Here is a 20,462-nt window from a genome sequence, read left to right as displayed (position 1 = left end):
CTTTATTGCAGAAGACACGTGGTATGTCTCTTTTGCAATAAGACACTTGCCTGCTTGCTCACAGCCTCCTGTGCTGTTGCACATGATTGACTGACTTCTGTGTACATGTGTAGGATCACGTCACTCCTTGTGGGCAATCAAGAGGCTGAAAACCTGGTTTACCTCCTGTCATTTATCTTTCAAATGCCAAGTCAAGAATCTGTGGACAACCTAGGTCTAGTCTTTAAAGCTTGCACCATACATTACAATTTGATTGTACAATCTCCTTCCCAGCAACCACAGCCACCCTGACTGGATACAAAATAAATGAATTGTTTAGGCAGGCACTTGCGTTATACAGTTGTTGGTGGATCTAAAGGAGGATGTACAGACATTGTCCAATCACATTGTAACATGTGAATCCAGGTTTCAAATCCAGTTGCTATGTGATGCAAGAGTCTTAAAAAGTTTAAAAAGCAAACCGTTCATATCTCTCCCTTGAGTGAGCCAAATCCTCCTTCATTTGTGCCTTACACACTCTCTTCCCAGACATGGCATCTTACATTGTGGTGGAGGTACAGCAGCACAGTGGCTTCTATCAATCCAGAAAGCACTGGTCAGGACTAGTTAATAGCTGCGCCCCCTCAACATCTTCTGATCCTACTGTAGTACAAGCAGACACAGCTTGCATGAGTGACAATGCTGCTTTGAATTTGGTAGCAGTGCAGCAGTGTTGTCCCCCCATCACAGGAAGCTGCATTAGATGAACTACACTGGTAGGGTCAGCCAGTATTGTGAGACTATGTAGGGGAGATAAGGTAAATTGGTAACCACAGATGCAGCCTAATATATATGGGAAGCCATAGTTCTAATTTAAAGAGCTCCAGAGGAATCATTTGAAGCCTAGACCGTTACATTTGTGGTTAGGTTCACGCCATAGGCAAATGAATACTGTAGAGCTGTTCTTGCATCTTTTTAGTGTTTTAAAAATATATAACCAGATGCAAACCATTTCTTTTTCCAGAAAGGAATTTACGATGAAGCTCTGTGCAGCTTTTCTAGAAATGTTGATACAAGGTAAGGGTTATTGTTCATGCAGAAAAATAAGAAACTTTAAATCTGCTGCTTGCACAGCCCTGAAAAACTATTGTGCATAATCTGAAGAACTGGATGCCAGTGCTATGGATCCCTTGACTTAAATTAATCTCAGAAAGCTTTGTATCGGTCAGGACAGTCTGTCATGTTGGTAAATTAATTTAGAGGATGATTGTAGTGGTTCCAGGTGTTCATTGGCCCGCTAACATCATGCTTGGGTGGTTTATACAGTTTGATTTGTTGCATGTGGCCAGTATCAGTGCCTATTCAAACCTGACCATTTTCATGCAGTAAAACACATGAATAAAAATGCATTTGAAATAGAAATTCCATTCTCTCCTATGTGGCTGGTTTACATGAATGCAATACGGTTTAGTATATGTTTAAGGGGAACTATATAGGGCCATTCACATCTTTGTGTGTGGGTTACCTCATGTGTTGCAATTCACATGCGTGTGAATAGGCTTTTAGTAGTCCTATAGCTTGCACCAGGTTGTAGGACTGCTCTTACCTAGACTTCTTTACTGATATCTCCCTGGCCATTAAATATGTCATGAAAGAAACACAATGACTGCCATTTTGACCTCTCTTTCTGACAATGTTAGCTGGTCATACTGCCTTTCTGGCGTCAATGAAACCTAGATACATGGGACAAATTTAGTGGTATCAGTATGCAGTGGTAACTTGGCAATAACTTTGTGGGGCATAATTTTAAAGCCGTAAATGTGATATTCACTGCAGGTAAACCAATTACTGTAATATAAAGCACAAACATCAGGAAGATTCATCTGCAGTGCATTATTGGTGAATGTCATATTTACTGCCTTATAAATATACCTCAATGATTAATTTATTTATTTATTTATTTATTTATTTATCGAGTTTATATAGCGCCAAAGGGTTTGCTCAGCGCTGTACAATAGAGGGGGGACAATACATGAAACAGTACAGTACCATCAAACAGCACACAAGGGGTAAGAGGGCCCTACTCTTTCGAGCTTACAATCTAGGAGGGAGGGGGTAGAGGTACAGGAGGAAATGGCTGTGGGGGATGGAGTGGAAGGAGGAGGGAAGGGCAGCGGCTGTTAGGTGAGGGTGGGGTAGGCTTCCCTGAAGAGGTGGGTTTTCAGGGAGCGCCTGAAGGTGAGGAGGGAAGGTGACAGTCTGATGGGTTGGGGTAGTGAGTTCCAGAGGATGGGGGAGGACCTGGAGAAGTCTTGCAGTCGTGCGTGGGAGGAGGAGACCAGGGAGCAAGATAGAAGGAGGTCCTGTGAAGAGCGAAGGGTACGGGTAGGGTGGTATCTGGGAATCAGGTCGGTGAGGTAGTTAGGGGCAGTGTTGTGAATGGCTTTATAGGTCAGAGTGAGCAGTTTGAATTTAATGCGTTGGGCAATGGGGAGCCAGTGGAGGGAGAGGCAGAGGGGGGTGGCAGAGGTGGAGCGGGTGGTGAGGTGGATGAGTCTGGCAGCTGAGTTCAGGATGGTCTGAAGCGGGGTGAGTTTGCACTGGGGTAGGCCGGTGAGGAGGGAGTTGCAGTAGTCAAGGCGTGAGATAATCAGGGAGTGAACGAGTAGTTTAGTGGTGTCTGGGGTAAGGAAGGAGCGTATCTTGGAGATGTTCCGGAGGTGGAGCCTGCATGAGTTTGTGAGAGATTTGATATGAGGTTGAAAGGAAAGGTTTGAGTCCAGAATGACGCCAAGGACCTTGGCTTGCGGGGCGGGATTGATGGTGGTGTTGTTGGTAGTGATGGAAAGGATGGGGGGGGGGGGCACGGGAAGGGGGAAAGACGAGAAGCTCGGTTTTGGAGAGGTTGAGTTTGAGGAAATGGAGCGACATCCAGTCAGAGATGTCGTTTAGGAGGTGAGTGATGCGGGCGGAGAATGTGGGGGTGAGGTGAGGGGTGGATAGGTAGATTTGAGTATCATCAGCATAGAGGTGGTAGTTGAAGCCGTGGGAGTGTATGAGTTTGCCAAGGGAGGAGGTGTAGATGGAGAAGAGAAGGGGTCCAAGGACAGAGCCCTGGGGGACCCCAACAGAGAGGGGGAGGGAAGAGGAGGTGGCGCCGTTGTAGCAAACGCTGAAGGAGCGTTGGGATAGGTAGGAGGAGAACCAGGAGAGAGCGGTGTCTCTGATGCCAAGGGAGAGTAGTTTATTAAGGAGGAGGGGGTGGTCGACTGTGTCAAAGGCCGCAGAGAGGTCTAGGAGAAGGAGGACAGAGTAGTCGCCTTTGGCTTTGGCGGTTAGTAGATCGTTGGTGATTTTGAGGAGGGCAGTTTCGGTGGAGTGTAGGGGACGGAAGCCGGACTGTAGTGGGTCAAGGAGGTTGTTGTCAGTTAGGTGGGCGCTTAGGCGATCGTAGACCAAGCGCTCAAGGAGCTTGGACGTGAGTGGCAGTAGGGAAATTGGTCTGAGGTTGTTGAGGTCAGTGGAGTCCAGGGAGGGCTTTTTGAGTATGGGGGTGATGTGCGCATGTTTTAGGGGGGAGGGGAAGACGCCAGTAGCGAGGGAGAGATTGAAGATGTGGGTAAGGGAGCGGATGAGGGAAGAGGGGGGTGACCGGAGGAGTTGAGAGGGGATAGGGTCCAGGGGGCAGGTAGTGAGGCGGGCTTCTGAGAAGACTCTGGTGACTTCCTCAGTGGTAGTAGGGCTGAAGGAGTGCAGTGATGGGGGGGTTACGGTAGGCAGGGCCTTGGGTGTGGTGGGGGGCAGTGCCGTTGCAAGGTCAGAGGAGGGGAGAGATGAGAGGGTGATGGAAGGGGAGAGGCTAGATGGGGAGGTAGACTGCAAGTTGACTATGTCCTTGCGGATTGCGTCAATCTTGCTATGGAGATGAGTGGCAATCTCGTGGGCGGTAAGTGAGGTACTGAGTGGAGGAGGGGGGGGAGAGAGCAGGGAGTTGAAGGTGGAGAAGAGTCGGCGAGGGCAGTTAGAGAGGGTGTTGATCAGGTCAACGAAGTAGGCCTGCTTGGCGGCGTGGAGGGAGGAGGTGTAGGTGAGGAAGGCAGATTTGTAGAGGGAGAATGCATGAGGGGACCTGGTTTTGCGCCATAGTCTCTCCAGCGCACGACTGCGACGTTTGAGGCATTTAGTGTGGTCGTTCTGCCATGGTTGGAGCGGTCTGGGTTTGATGTTGCGTGTGGTTAGGGGTGCCAGAGAGTCTAGGGTGGCTGATAGTGACTCGTTGTACGCGGTGGTGGCTAGGTCAGGACATGACAGTGGAAGGATGCTGTCGTGCAAGCGGTCGGCAGCCGAGTGGAGGGGGGCCGGGTGCAGGTTGCGGAGGTTGCGGCTGGTGATGGTTTGGCGCACTGGGGGGGGGGGAGTTAGGGGAAGGGGAGATGGAGAACGTGAGGAGGTGGTGGTCGGAGAGAGGGAAGGGGGTGTTAGTGAAGTGGTTAAGGGTACAGAGGTGGGAGAAGACGAGGTCCAGGGTGTTCCCATTGATGTGGGTGGAGGATTGAGTGTGTTGTGTGAGCGCGAAGGAGGTGGTTAAGTGGAGGAGTCGAGAGGTAGCTGGGGTGTTGTCGTTGATGGGGATGTTGAAGTCCCCGAGGATGATGGTCGGTAGCTCAGAGGAGAGGAAGAAGGGAAGCCAGGCGGCGAAGTCATCCAGGAAGCGGGCTATGGATCCGGGGGGCCTGTAGATCACTGCGATCCTTAAGGGGGTGGGTGAGAAGAGCCGGATGCAGTGAGCCTCGAAGGAGGAGAAGGTTAGGGAGGGGGGGTTAGGGAGGACCTGGAAGGTGCTCAGCGGTGATAGGAGCAGGCCGACACCACCACCTTTGTGACCGCTCAGTCTTGGTGAATGGGACCAGATGAGACCTCCATGAGAGAGTGCCGCAGGGGAGGTAGAGTCGGTGGCCTGTACCCAGGTTTCGGTGATGGCTAGGAGGTTGAGGGAGCGGGAGATGAAGAGGTCATGGATGGCAGTTAGTTTGTTGCAAACCGAGCGGGCGTTCAGAAGTGCAACCGAGAGAGGGGGGATGGATGTGGGGAGGAGGTGCACAGGTATGAGGTTGAGGGGGTTGCGGCGGCTGGCGGGAGCAGGGGGGTCCCTGGAGGGGGGGAGAGGTGGTGAGGGGCCAGGGTTCGGGGAGATGTCCCCAGCGGATAGGAGAAGGAGAAGGGTGAGGAGGGTGGCATGGGAATGGGAGGTGTAGGAGCGTGTGGGTCTGGTAGTGGTGGCACGTGGGTCGACCGAGGAGTGGAGTACCAGGAGGAGGTGGTGAGTGCCGTAGTGGGGAGAGGGCAGAAGTGAAGGGGCAATGTAGAGCCGTTTTGGGGGGGTGGACGGGTAGAGGGAGGCGATTTTTGGGATGGAGGAGAGGAAAACGAGGAGGAGAAGTGCAGGTGGCATGCTGGGGTGAGTGCAGTGCTGTTCGGGTCAGGGGAGGTGAAGGGATACGGGTCAGGGCGAGGTGATGTGGAGAGTCTATATCACCGTGGAGGAGTCCACTAGAGTCCTTCTGTAGGGGGAGAGTGGGAGTAGAGTCCAGCAGCTGGCTGGCTGCAATCTGTGGGTGCAGTATGCTGGCGTCCGAGGGGGCATCAGTGGGTCTGGTGGATCGGCGAGTGGAGGGGACGTAGGGTGCGATGTTGGGGGGCGTTGGCAGGCAAGGCGTCTGGTGATGCTGGCGGCTCGGTGACTGGAGATTCGCTGGGCGACGTCTCGATTCGCTGGGCGACGTCTCGATTCGCTGGGCGACGTCTCGATTCGCTGGGTGGTCCGGGTGTTGGGTGACCAGAGGTGGTAGCTGGGTGCCCGGTAGCTGGGTGCTGGGTGTCCAGGGGTGGTAGCTGGGTACCCGGTAGCTGGGTGCTGGGTGTCCAGGGGTGTTAGCTGGGAGCTTAGACTTCGAGTTGCCAAGCAAAGGCCAAGAGATGGGAAGGACGGGAGAATCCTCATCAACAATGCATTGCAATATCTGGAACGGCATTAAAGACCCATGGTTTTTCGGAATCCCCTCGATGCAGGTAGCGGAGGTGCGGCGTTGTCCTGGAAAGGTTCCTGGTCTGGGGCTGGCTGGTGCAGGGTGGCCCGCAGGGTGCTGGGAGGCCTGAAGCAGTTCCCATGCAGTTTCCATGCAGGGTGGGTGCGAGCAGCTGGGTGCCCCGAGGTGGCGGCTGGGTGCCAGGTGGTCTGGGGTGGTCCCAGAGCTAGGGAGGGCTCCAGGGAGACCGTGAGGCCGTGCCGGTTCCTGGTGGTCCAGGGTGATCAGCAAGGACCCAGGGCTGATGGGGAGGGCCCTGGGCAGGCAGGCAGGTCGGCGGGACCCGGTGGGCAGAGCGGTGACGGTCCGGGTAGATGTCCGGCGATCCGGTCCGATCGCGGCTCGGCCGCGGCCAAAATCGAGGCCGCGGCTTCGGGTGCGCGGGTAGGCCGCGATTTCCGGGGCTCCGGGAAAAGGTCCAGAAGTGGTCCCTGGTGGTCAGGCTGGGCCGGGAGTGTCTTAGGGGCCCCGCTGGGTTCCGCTGCGGCCCGGATGGCAGCGGATTGGGGCTAGGAGCGCAGGAGCTCCTAAAGCGTGTCTGCTCCCGCCGCCATCTTGAATACCTAAAAATGTTTACAGTGTTGTGGAAGGACATAGTGTAGCACACTTTTATGAACTAAATACCCCGCTGAGATTTTTATTTGTATTTTATAATCTGATACATGTGGAAAAATGCAATTTACATTTGAAATATATATATATATATATACCGTATTTTTCGCTCCATAAGACGCACTTTTTTCCCCAAAAAATATGGGGGAAAATGTCTCTGCGTCTTATGGAGCGAATACTGACCAGTCCTCCACCTGTCACCGCCGCCGTGTTAGTGCCAGCGGCTGTCCCATCCCAGTGCAGCCTGTCCCCTCCCACTGCAGGCTGTCACCAAAGTTCACCTTGCCCTCTCTCAGCGGGCTGACCCCGCAGCTCTTCATAGCAGGCAGTCCCCTCGCCGAACCCAGCCAGCTTGCTCTGCAGTCCGGTCCGCCCTGCAGGCGTGGCTTGTCCTCGGAGCTCGTCCCCGCTCCTGGCATGTCTATGTACTGAGCTCCCAGCTCTGCAGTCCGGTCTGCGGGTGTGGCCTGTCCTTACAGCGCCTCCCCTTTCCTGGCATGTGTCCATAATGTGCTCCCTGCTCTACAGTCCGGTCCTATCTGCTGGTGTGGCCTGTCCTCGGAGCTCAGTGCGCCCCCTGCCTTCTGTAAGTTAAAATGACAGATGCTGGGAGTTGTAGTCCTTTTCCTTGGTGTATTGTGTCAGATCATTTGATATTCTGGGTGGAGGGGCCCTGTTGGGACTTTATATGATGTAGTATGTCCGCAGTCTCTGGTCATCCTCTGTACTGTGTCCGCAGTCTCTGGTCATCCCCTGTACTGTGTCCGCAGTCTCTGGTCATCCCCTGTACTTTGTCCGCAGTCTCTGGTCATCCCCTGTACTGTGTCCGCAGTCTCTGGTCATCCCCTGTACTGTGTCCGCAGTCTCTGGTCATCCCCTGTACTGTGTCCGCAGTCTCTGGTCATCCCCTGTACTGTGTCCGCAGTCTCTGGTCATCCCCTGTACTGTGTCCGCAGTCTCTGGTCATCCCCTGTACTGTGTCCGCAGTCTCTGGTCATCCCCTGTACTGTGTCCGCAGTCTCTGGTCATCCCCTGTACTGTGTCCGCAGTCTCTGGTCATCCCCTGTACTGTGTCCGCAGTCTCTGGTCATCCCCTGTACTGTGTCCGCAGTCTCTGGTCATCCCCTGTACTGTGTCCGCAGTCTCTGGTCATCCCCTGTACTGTGTCCGCAGTCTCTGGTCATCCCCTGTACTGTGTCCGCAGTCTCTGGTCATCCCCTGTACTGTGTCCGCAGTCTCTGGTCATCCCCTGTACTGTGTCCGCAGTCTCTGGTCATCCCCTGTACTGTGTCCGCAGTCTCTGGTCATCCCCTGTACTGTGTCCGCAGTCTCTGGTCATCCCCTGTACTGTGTCCGCAGTCTCTGGTCATCCCCTGTACTGTGTCCGCAGTCTCTGGTCATCTCCTGTACTGTCCGCAGTCTCTGGTCATCTCCTGTACTGTGTCCGCAGTCTCTGGTCATTTCCTGTACTGTGTCCGCAGTCTCTGGTCATCTCCTGTACTGTGTCCGCAGTCTCTGGTCATCCCCTGTACTGTGTCCGCAGTCTCTGGTCATCTCCTGTACTGTGTCCGCAGTCTCTGGTCATTTCCTGTACTGTGTCCGCAGTCTCTGGTCATTTCCTGTACTGTGTCCGCAGTCTCTGGTCATCTCCTGTACTGTGTCCGCAGTCTCTGGTCATCCCCTGTACTGTGTCCGCAGACTCTGGTCATTTCCTGTACTGTGTCCGCAGTCTCTGGTCATCCCCTGTACTGTGTCCGCAGTCTCTGGTCATCTCCTGTACTGTGTCCGCAGTCTCTGGTCATCCCCTGTACTGTGTCCGCAGTCTCTGGTCATCCCCTGTACTGTGTCCGCAGTCTCTGGTCATCCCCTGTACTGTGTCCGCAGTCTCTGGTCATCCCCTGTACTGTGTCCGCAGTCTCTGGTCATCCCCTGTACTGTGTCCGCAGTCTCTGGTCATCCCCTGTACTGTGTCCGCAGTCTCTGGTCATCCCCTGTACTGTGTCCGCAGTCTCTGGTCATCCCCTGTACTGTGTCCGCAGTCTCTGGTCATCCCCTGTACTGTGTCCGCAGTCTCTGGTCATCCCCTGTACTGTGTCCGCAGTCTCTGGTCATCCCCTGTACTGTGTCCGCAGTCTCTGGTCATCCCCTGTACTGTGTCCGCAGTCTCTGGTCATCCCCTGTACTGTGTCCGCAGTCTCTGGTCATCCCCTGTACTGTGTCCGCAGTCTCTGGTCATCCCCTGTACTGTGTCCGCAGTCTCTGGTCATCCCCTGTACTGTGTCCGCAGTCTCTGGTCATCCCCTGTACTGTGTCCGCAGTCTCTGGTCATCCCCTGTACTGTGTCCGCAGTCTCTGGTCATCCCCTGTACTGTGTCCGCAGTCTCTGGTCATCCCCTGTACTGTGTCCGCAGTCTCTGGTCATCCCCTGTACTGTGTCCGCAGTCTCTGGTCATCCCCTGTACTGTGTCCGCAGTCTCTGGTCATCCCCTGTACTGTGTCCGCAGTCTCTGGTCATCCCCTGTACTGTGTCTTCAGTCTCTGGTCATTTTCTGTACTATGTCTGCAGTCCATTGGTTCAGAATATTTTTTTCCCCAGTTTTCTGCCTCTAAAACCTAGGTGCGTCTTATGGTCAGGTGCGTCTTATGGAGCGAAAAATACGGTATATATAATGCAACTGCTGGCCTGCCAAGCTTGCTTGCAAGCAATGCCATGTGATCGCTGTGATTGTCTAGCATACTAATCAGTAACCATGCTGATTGGTCTTCATTCTGACAGGACCGTTGTCATCTATACTACTGCCACAGCACTAATGGCTAGCATCAGAAGTGGCTACTAGTTCAGTCACTGTATCCTGATCTTTTTTTTTTTCCTTGTGTACATTAAATCACTGACTGGGAACAAGCATGCAGATATAGACTTCTGACTTTTCCTCAGCTTTGTGGATCTGCATAATTTTTCCAGGTCAGTGACTCAAATTATTGCAGCCAGAGAATCTATATAGCAGCCAGGGAAATAGAATTTTCAGAAGGAGGTCAGCAGTGGCAGCTTCCATAGCTTTCTCATGTCTCTAAGATGTAAAAAGGTTATTTACATTGTTAAAAGACTCTTAATATTTGTAGCAGTGTGTGTAAAGGTATTAAAGGATAAGTTCACCTTTTTAAAAAAAATAATAAATGCACATTTATTGGCAGATAAAAACGTGCATTTCCTGTTGTGTTTTTTTTTTTGTTTTATTTCTGAAGAGTCTGTAAAGCATTGCAACCGCATCTGCAGCAGCACTGGTCTTTCTCCCTGTTCTCAGTGGACAGACTGATAGCAGTGGGAGCCATTGGCTCCTGCTGCTGTCAGTCAAATCCAGTAAGGAGGGAGGTGAGGCTGGGCCAAGCTGTGCTTTGTGTGTCTGTTGATGCACACAGCCCAGCCTGGGAAATGTACCCGCATATGAGCCCCCATAGGATACGGCTTGCTATGGGGGCACACTCAGGAGAGGAGTGGACAGCACCAGTGGGAGACCTCAAAATATAAGGTAAAGGGTCCCTCTGTGCAATATCTTTGCACAAAGCAGGTAAGCATAAACCTCTTTTTTTTTATTTTAGGTAGAAAAACAAATACAAGGTTTTAGCATCACTTTAAGCTGGAATCCCGATTCTACAGTTGATTACTCTAAAAAGGTGTACTTCCCTACTATAAAATAATGACTTGGTGGTGTAAACCTCCCTAACCCTCGGTTGGTTTGTAATTTTGCTATTGCTATATTTTTGTGGGTTTGTTTACCTTTTATGTCAGATTGGTTAATGGAATTGACTAATACTTGGAAGTTCTTGCTGCATAGTGACCTGTTTTTATATTGCACTTGTCTTATATTGTTACTTTTGTGCCTAACTTTTTTACTTAACCCCTTCACGCTGAAGGTTAAAACAAATCTTTATGCCTAAACACAATTTTTTTACTTTGACATGTGTTAGTAAAACTGTACATATCCTCACAACTACTTTGTTCATCCAGGAGAATTTTACCTTGTTTTTTTGTTTTGTTTTTTTTTCAGAGCAAACTGAGCTTTTATTTGGTGGTAAATGGTTATGGATATTGCCTGATTTTTTTTTTTTTTTTTATTATCAAAGGAAACCTGGCCCAAAATAGTAAAAACATATATATTTTATTTAATTTAGCAATATGTTTCTTGTTAATATCAGCACCTACCACCAAAAAACAACCCAAAATTAATTCTCCTGCTTATGACGATCGCAGCGATACCACATGTGTTTTGTTAATTGTTGTTTGTACCCATAGTACAGCCCAAAAACATAAGTGAGCATTTTTCTTTTTTTTGTCCTACCTAAAACACACTGGCACTTTAAAAAAAAAAAATCCTACCCAAGGTATACTGAACTTGACTTTTGACTCTTACCTGACTCAGACACTGACATAAATTAAACCTTGATCTAGGTTTTTTTTTTTTCTCTCTCTCTCTGCAAGAAGAGAGAAAGATACAATGTATCTCTCTCCTCCATTCAGAGCAAGAAAACACGGAGGCAGGCTTCACAGTGACTGATCTCTCTTATAGCCAATCAGAGGCTATCGCAGTGATCAGGTGACCCTGAATTGGGAGTTCTGGGTCCCGATCGTTAGCTCTCGGTAAGACCCTGGTGTCCATACTGGGAGCGCGTTGTGTGGCGAGCTCCCAGGAAAAGGGAGATATGGAAATATGTGGCCCCATGGCAAAAAGCCCAGTGTAGTGGTGCCGCATATTTATGTTATGTTGGCATATAGGGGTTAAATTCAGATGCATACTTTTGTACATTTGGGGGAAAAAAATATATATTTATGATTTTTATTTTCTTGTGTTTACTTATTAAAATATTATTGAAACTGAGAAGCCAACAAAAATTAGGTACATTGTAGCTTACTTCACTTTTCAGGCTAAGAACATTTTTATCAATTACAGAAAATATTTGAAATGCAGTGTCCTTGTCACTTTCTGTAAGTTTAACAGAAAGTTAAGAATCGTATTTCTATTGTGTAAACTATTAATCCCATTGATCCACTATGTAATGGATATGAAGGGCAGAAATCTACCCCATATTGCAACCTAGATACAGTGAAGAAATGAGTGTATACATGAAAGGTCAAGAAGTATGTTCACAGAATTACCAGGTTAAAAAAGCCAGCAAAGAAAGAAAACAGCTACTACATCTAAGAGCTGGCAATGTCTTACATTTTTTGGGGTGTTCAGTATGCTTTAAAAAGTTTGTGATGAGAGGATGCAAGCCTGTTGTCTTGAAGGACTTTTACAGTTTGAGGAAAAGTCATGTGTGAAAATACTCTTTAGTCATAAGTGCATTGTAAAACAATGTTTTAGTATTTAGACATGGTAAAATGCTTACCAGTGTCCCAGTCAGTTTGTGGTGAATAGGAGAGCTGTTTAAATATTGTTTAAAAAGAAAATTGTCTTTGTTTTCAAGAGCTGAAGCTGTCAAACCAGATGTTCAGAGAGGGAAGATTTGCTCACTTAAAGCACGGGTAAGAAAAATGATACTGATTGCATCTTGAATGAACATCTCTAAAAGTACCGGTGCTGTTATGACTGCACAATAATGTAGCTTCTGTCCTGCTGATCACACAAAGTATGACTATGGTTATCAAAGAATGTAATGGAGACTTTTATTATAAATATTTCTAAGTCATGTACAACCCAATTATGCTATGAATTAATTTAGCACTTTACTCATACTCTTATTCATTGCCTGGTGGGGATATACCTTGTTAAATATGTTGCATGTTTTAAACTACTGTAATTAAACTACTTTCTGAAATCTCAGATGCACTTCAGCTCTAGCTATATAATTTTAAAAAGTCATAAGCACCTGTTGTCACGATCACGGCATCAGACCCCAGACCTTCTCACCAAACTCGTGACCGAAGGACTAGCCGATCTAAAACCGCGATGTCACGTGGGTAACAATGTCACACCCAGCTGCACCCTGCAGAAGGATTTTCCAGCTAATTGGACCACAATCAATGTACCGGCAGCCTGAGCGATTGTTACTCGGTCAGGTTAATTACGCAATTAACCCTTCACACTGCCACCACCTCCTTTTTGTACAGAGAGGAAAATCGGCAATCTCAGCAATAACACTATAATGGTTGAGGTAATCGTCTGTATAACATGGTTATACAGAGGGTTAAACGACCACAGTAGCATTCTCTTTAGAGGCAGGAATTCGTAAATTGCAATAAAGCGCTATAGAAACAGTTCAAGACTTTCAGAAGGAAAGATTTATTACTAAAAGGTCAAACGGGTGCAATAAAAATATTTACAGAAAAGAGGTAACTAAGATAGGTATATATATAATATGCAGAGACTAACAGCAAAGAGATATCAGAGAGAGGTGAAAGGGTTAAGGTATTTGCCAAAGTCCTGGGTTAGCAGATCCAAGTTTCAGAGCGAAAGGGCACGGGTCTCCCCAGGTGGTACTGATGTTAAAATGGGAGACGTCTTCAACTTCTTCTTTTCTTAGGCCTGACATCATAATTTGTAGTTCCCCAGCAGGGGGTGTCTTTGAAGTCAAGGACCAATACCCCGTTTAGGGCGTGTAGGTGTGGGCGGTGTGATAGTGTGCCGATCTGTCACCCAGGATTCTCAACAAGGCAGGTTGAGGGGCTCCGGGGTAAGTGTTTGATACAGAGGAAAGTTGCTTTTCACTTTCCTCATTTGTTTGTAAGGTCCATTTTGGGACCTGGAGCCTGGAGATTTCAAAGCTATTTGGGAGGGATGAAATCTCCAATCCTGGGACCAGGTTTTGGGAATAGCCAGGAGACTGATTGCACAGGTGTGTGCAGGCCTTTTCATAGAGTCAGGACCAGGGTTCTGGGCTCCACCTTGGCAGATGGATTCAGGAGGGCTCCACCTGGAAGACAGGAGTCAGGAGGGCTCCACCAAGGAGACTAGCTGTGTGCTAGTGGCCAGCTGTGTGCGAGAGCCATAATTTGGGAACAGTCTGCAGGAGACATCAAACTGCGTACAAGCCAGGAGGCTGAATTTTTGTTGTTTTTGCTTGACGGTGGATACCCCTGCGTGGGAAGCATGTTATGGAACTTTATTTTTAAAATTGGGCAAAAAGGCCCTTAAAGAAGTGAGTTGCTGTGTGCTTTTGAAAGGAAAAGCTCTACCACTGGAAGCGAGTTCCCACAGCGGATACCTCAACTAGAGCCAAAATCTCCCTTAACTCATATTTTGGCCCATAACTTTCCATCTGCACAAGTGACATTCCACCCGCGGGTAGATTATTATGCAGACACGTCTGAGGATTGATTAGAGATGAAATATGTAATTCTATACTGAACAGTTTACGAGATCTATTTTTCTGCTTTCCTGTGTATTTGAGACAAGGCAAGTGACCTACCAAACTGTTTGCCTTCTCGTGGCCAATCTGACGATATGTCTGGTTTTTATGCAAGTCTCTCATATTCCAAGATATGAGACATATGGGAAAAATGGATTTTAACAAAGGTTATCTGATTCTGTCACATACGCTGAATTAGGTTTATTAGGTTGGAATCTTTCAACTCCTGGGAAAGCTTGCCTTATCTCTTACGAGGTGTTACAATTTGCAGGTTCTTTGGACAGGGAAGCCCTGGCTCCCTTGGGGGGCTTTATAGCTCCTATGACCCCTCTGTGACACACATACACACTGGCCAAATGTCACTGGGACTCTCAGAAAGGGAGGGGGGAAAATATGTTTGTCAGGATGGTTAACCCCTTTGCCAAGATGGAGGTTCTTAACAAAATGGAGGACTGCGTCAGTCTCTGGGTCTACGCCGTTACACTTGTGTTTTTGAAATGGCATCTACAAAAAAAAAAAATCCCTTGTGAAGGGGACCAGCAAGATAGCCCTTCAGGTAAGGTAATTGTCAATTGCTGCAAGGATCCTCCAAGGTTTCTGAATATCCAAACCACCACAGGTAGGAGAGAAATCCAGCTAGAAGAGAGGAATAGAAAGCACCTCTGATAATATCCTCCAGTATCAGATGAAATAAAGGTAAAAAGCGGGAAGCTTGTCTCTTTTAATGGCCTAAATAATACACAGAGTGTATCTTGGCTACATACGAATTGTCTCCTAGAGCAGTGGTTCTCAACCTTCCTAATGCCGTGACCCTTTATTACAGTTCCTCATGTTGTGGTGACCCCCAACCATAAAATTATTTACCCAGTAATTATAATTCATGAGTGTCGTTTTATTTCCAATACTGCTGCTTTCAACACAGCAGCTGCTTTCTACACAGTAGCTGCTCTTTACACATCGGAAATATGTGTTTTCTGATGGTCTTAGGGGACCCCTGTGAAAGGGTCGTTCGACCCCCAAAGGGGTCGCGACCCCCAGGTTGAGAACCACTGTCCTAGAGGAAGGAAGCTTTCTCAAACTATTTCCACTCGTGATACTGATCTGAAGAAAAAAAAAAAGTTACACTCCTTGTGTTATCTTTGCTACTGAAAGAGGTGAGCTTCCAGTGTTTTAACTCCTATTCCAATTTAGTCTGGAATATGCTCTTAGATGCACTTTCTGCTTCTCTGTACGTTTTGAAATGGGGCAAATTTGTCTTGGAGTTGAGCTGTCCGCTCCTTCTTGTAGTGTGAATGGATACGTTCAGGAACCCATTCCTGGATAGTAAGAGGGTTGTTAGTTCTCCAGTGTCTGGGTATTACCATTCTAGCTGCTATAAGAAAAATGCAAAGGAGACCCTTGATGGCATTTGAAATTAATCCTGGGAGCATGGGATGGAGGACAATATCTGGTGTCCCCAAGATGGAAAGGCTGCTCACTTGCTCATATATTGTGAAGATCTTTGTCCAGAGGGGCATGACCAAGGGCTAGGACCGCCAGATACGTAGTCTAGTACCTTCCTCTGTCATGCAACATCAGAAAAAGTCCAACAGTGAGCTAAATATTTTTTATGCTACTTTCCAGTGTAAATTTGTACTTTTTAACTGATTAATCTGCTAATAACTTTGCTGTTCACACTACTGATGAGTAACAAAATATGCATAATAGGCTACACAGATGTAGGCTTATTTATTGAGGCAGGCAGGTTAAAGAAGCAACATGGTGCTGCTCTCTGCAGCTTTCTCCTGTGCACCTAGTGTTGTTGGATGACATGCCCCCAGGCGGTGAGTCCTTGACACCCTTGGCTCTCAGGAAGTAAAATGAATGATGATGGGCATCATTCAACACATAAGAACACCGGATCACAGAGCAGTGGATCTGTTGGTGACAGCGATGGAGTATTACAGCGAACGTTTTTTGGGTTTTTTTTTTTATTAATTTTTTAACAGGTTGTGGGATATTTTATTGTTTTAATTTTGTGCTTGAGATAGAATCAAGTTTGAAAACAGACCTGTGGTGTGGTGAAAGGGAGTGAACTGACTGCTGATTAAAACTGCAGTCATCACAGGATCTCTTAAATTCTGGGTGGCACTCTTATGTTAAAAGCAACAATGACATGGTTTTGTAGTAACCAGTCCCTGCCCACTTCCCATGTTCTCTTATTGGCTGCAAATTGTGGAATGGAAAGTGGAAGGAGCAAGCTACCATTAGAGCTTGTGGGAAAATTAGTTTAGTATGCATTCACACAGATGTGGGATCCTGTAGTTCTTTGCAATTGGGCATCAAAACAGAGTACTTGGTAAATATTTGGCTTTATGTTGGAAGCAGAAAGAACCTTAGCTAAATGATTCTTAGCACCCCCACCACATTCACACTTTGGAGAACAGTAATAGCAGGACCGGTACCAGAAGTGTGCAGATCCACTAATGATTGGTGGAATATTACTAATGTGGGTTACGGCACTTTCATTGCTTTTTACAAAGCCTTAGTATTAGGCTTATTATTGCATAGGGAATACTTTAATGTTTAGATTTTTTTTTTCCCCACATTCCTGGAATCAAGTACATAATGAAAGCATCACAACATTAAAAGTCCCTCACAAACACTCATGAGAAAGACCAATATATTTATTTGCCTAGTGCCTGTAAGTACAGTGATCAAAATCATGCTAAATGTGTTTTTGTTTTTCATTAGGCTGTCTTGATAGATATGGAAGAAGGTGTTGTAAACGAGATATTACAAGGGCCTCTTTGAGACCTTTTTGATAGCAAGCAGCTCATTACTGATGTGTCAGGATCAGGAAATAATTGGTAAGACCCTAATACTACATATCTGTAGAGTATTGGTACATAAACCGAGGTCTGGGAGCCACAGCTGGCTGTCATTTTTAATTGAGCATTGTTTACGGTAACTTTTTCAGCAGAGCTTTAGTATTTGACTATCTTCAGAGCCAACTGTCACAGGTGCATGTGCTACATATATATCTCATATAACCTTTAACACATCAAAGTAATTTCAAGAAGTAATATTTTATGTCTTTTAAATCTAGTTATTACAATAATACCTTTTTTTTAATTTAAAATAAATCTATTTTACCGTAATGCACAAAGTGGTCTTTTACGTCTTCTTGGCATGCCTCTGTTCCTTCTGTCAGCGGGTGCCAGCATAGCAAGCTGTGGGCGCACTCTGAAGTTGGACTTTGTGCGTTCATAGACACACAGCGCCAATAAGCCACACTCCCTGCCCTCTCTGCACAGGATTTTTTTTTTTTTTATTGAACAACTTTTTCTATAATAACGAAAAAAAAAATAGAGTAACAATAAAAACAAAAGAGACAGATACCTCAGTATCGGAGAGTAGTAGTAAAAAGAAAAACAATAGAAAGAGAGTAAACAAGTGGCTTCCATTTTCACAACACAAATACCATCTTGTAGGAGTAACACAATTTCGGTCTGCAATTTCCATTGGAAACACAGCTTGTGTGAGCAGGTATGTTAACATTAGACACCGAAATGACACATAAAGAGCATAAATCACAAATGTTATATAGTACATTCTAATAAGTTCTCTGGAGTCAGTGGAGGAAAGGGAGGGGTCGTTAGAGGATAGCCAGCGGTCCCGGATTTTATGGAATTTTTAGGGCAGCCTCTATGCTTGTATGTAAATTCTTCCCTTTTTTTATTGTGGAACTCACTGCTTCTTTCCATTGTGTTTGTGCTGGAGGATTAGGCGGTAACCACTTTTGCAAAATAAGTTGGCGAGCAAGGTACAGGGTTCTGATACATAACATATTATAATCCGAGGGTAACACCTCCTCCTGGATAATACCCAATATAGTACTCTTAGGGTCTATAGGGACCTGTGTAGAACATATGCTGGTTAGTATACTGAAAATTATGGTCCAATAACGATGTACTTTAGGACATCGCCACAACATATGGATCAGTGACCTATTATGTACCATACAACGCGTGTACCATGTGTGCAAGCACTATGGGGTATAATGAACCCTGTGTAAAATAAATAGTTGTGTCAACTGTTGAGAGGGATATCATGATACCCTAGGAGTAAGTTCAAGTGCTTGGTGCCATTGTTCTTCTTCAAAGGGACCCACATCCTCCTCCCACCTATCTCCACATTTCAGCTGTGGCATGTAGAGTATAAATTCCCTATCAATCCCCTCTCTACACAGGAGTTTGATAGGACATTTTGGCTTGCTGGACTGGTGACAGGAATCAAGAATGTATTCACGGATGAGGGTGGGGGGAACAGTTAGCAGGGCACTTAAAAAAATTAAAAAACAAATTGAAACTGCCATGCAGATTTCACTTGCAGAGACATCAGTTTACGTCAGTTTTCATGTGCGCTTCAATGAGTTTTATACATGTTGCTGATTCCTGCACAGAAAAAAATGATACTAGTGTTGAGGTGTGAACAGGACACATAGAGAACAATTGATTTCATTGTGCCCTTGCAGAACACATGCAGAAAAACTGGCATCTCTGTACTTTGGTGTGAACGAGCACTAAGGTAAAGAAAAACCCGTTAGACCTTAGAACCACTTAAAGATAATGTGTGGTGTGAACTATGCAGCAGGGTTTAAAAAATATTTAGTTACAGCAAATTTTGTTGAAAACAGTCATTACCATTTCTGAATTAAAATGTTTATAATGATTACAATGATTCCTGAAGATATGTACCTATTCATTTGTATGTGTAGGGCAGTTGGTCACAAGCTGTATGGCTCTCAGTACCGGGAGCAGATCGTAGAGAATTTGAGGAGGACAGCAGAGCAGTGTGATTGTCTGCAGTGTTTCTTTGTGATTCATTCAATGGGAGGAGGTAAGATGAACATTAATAGTGGACATGAAACCTGATCATGCACCAGCAGGCTTGAAAAGCATATTCCTTATTCAGTATGTGCCAAGCTAGCTCATAGGCATAAAAAGGATTAACTTGGTCATTTTTACATAAATAGAAGTTTGAATTAAAAATTCCAACGTGCCCATTGCTGTTCAAATGCCATATCTGTTTGTGGATGTCTGCTTTAGGACCCTTTTACATGGGGTGGATTCTGCTCTGATCAGCAAGGGATCCACTCACATACAGTGGGGCAAAAAAGTAATTAGTCAGCCACCAATTGTGCAAGTTCTCCCACTTAAAAAGATGAGAGAGGCCTGTAATTGGCATCATAGGTAGACCTCAACTATGAGAGACAAAATGAGAAAAAAAATCCAGACAATCACATTGGCTGATTTGGAAAGAATTTATTTGCAAATTATGGTGGAAAATAAGTATTTGGTCAATATGAAAAGTTCATCTCAATACTTTGTTATATATCCTTTGTTGGCAATGACAGAGGTCAAACGTTTCCTGTAAGTCTTCACAAGGTTGGCACACACTGTTGCTGGTATGTTGGCCCATTCCTCCATGCAGATCTCCTCTAGAGCAGTGATGTTTTGGGGCTATCGCTGGGCAACACGGACTTTCAACTCCCTCCAAAGGTTTTCTATGGGGTTGAGATCTGGAGACTGGCTAGGCCACTCCAGGACCTTGAAATGCTTCTTACGAAGCCACTCCTTTGTTGCCCGGGCGGTATGTTTGGGATCATTGTCATGTTGGAAGACCCAGCCACGTTTCATCTTCAATGCCCTTGCTGATGGAAGGAGGTTTGCACTCAAAATCTCACGATACATGGCCGCATTCATTCTCTCCTGTACATGGATCAGTCGTCCTGGTCCCTTTGCGGAGAAACAGCCCCAAAGCATGATGTTGCCACCCCCATGCTTCACAGTAGGTATGGTGTTCTTTGGATGCAACTCAGCATTCTCTCTCCTCCAAACACGACGAGTTGTGTTTCTACCAAACAGTTCTATTTTGGTTTCATCTGACCATATGACATTCTCCCAATCCTCTTCTGGATCATCCAAATGCTCTCTAGCAAACTTCAGACGGACCCGGACATGTACTGGCTTAAGCAGGGGGACACGTCTGGCACTGCAGGATCTGAGTCCCTGGCGACGTAGTGTGTTACTGATGGTAGTCTTTGTTACGTTGGTCCCAGCTCTCTGCAGGTCATTCACTAGGTCCCCCCCATGTGGTCCTGGGATTTTTGACCCCACGGGGTGAGATCTTGCGTGGAGCCCCAGATCGAGGGAGATTATCAGTGGTATTGTATGTCTTCCATTTTCTAATTATTGCTACCACAGTTGATTTGTTCACACCAAGCTGCTTGCCTATTGCAGATTCAGTCTTCCCAGCCTGGTGCAGGTCTACAATTTTGTTTCTGGTGTCCTTCGACAGCTCTTTTGTCTTCACCATAGTGGAGTTTGGAGTGTGACTGTTTGAGGTTGTGGACAGGTGTCTTTTATACTGATAACAAGTTCAAACAGGTGCCATTGA

At 46.8% G+C, this 20,462-nt stretch overlaps 1 protein-coding gene across 2 annotated transcripts in view; it reads left to right on the top strand.

Annotated features, from left to right (window-relative positions):
• The window catches only part of LOC149457565 (tubulin epsilon chain-like), a 46,235-nt gene that overhangs the window by 9,168 nt on the left and 16,605 nt on the right, over positions 1-20,462 (top strand). For both annotated transcript variants that reach the window (XM_089683553.1, XM_089683554.1), the window contains 3 exons: positions 1,004-1,056; positions 12,141-12,198; positions 18,781-18,902. In XM_089683553.1, coding sequence (XP_089539679.1) covers positions 1,004-1,056; positions 12,141-12,198; positions 18,781-18,902 — 233 coding nt within the window. The remainder of the gene's footprint in view (positions 1-1,003; positions 1,057-12,140; positions 12,199-18,780; positions 18,903-20,462) is intronic.

This window comes from Staurois parvus, unplaced genomic scaffold (genome assembly GCF_062004578.1).
Source record: "Staurois parvus isolate SC_StPar_1 unplaced genomic scaffold, SC_StPar_1.0 ptg000314l, whole genome shotgun sequence".
Lineage (NCBI taxonomy): Eukaryota > Metazoa > Chordata > Amphibia > Anura > Ranidae > Staurois > Staurois parvus.
This window is presented reverse-complemented; position numbering and strand designations above follow the sequence as displayed.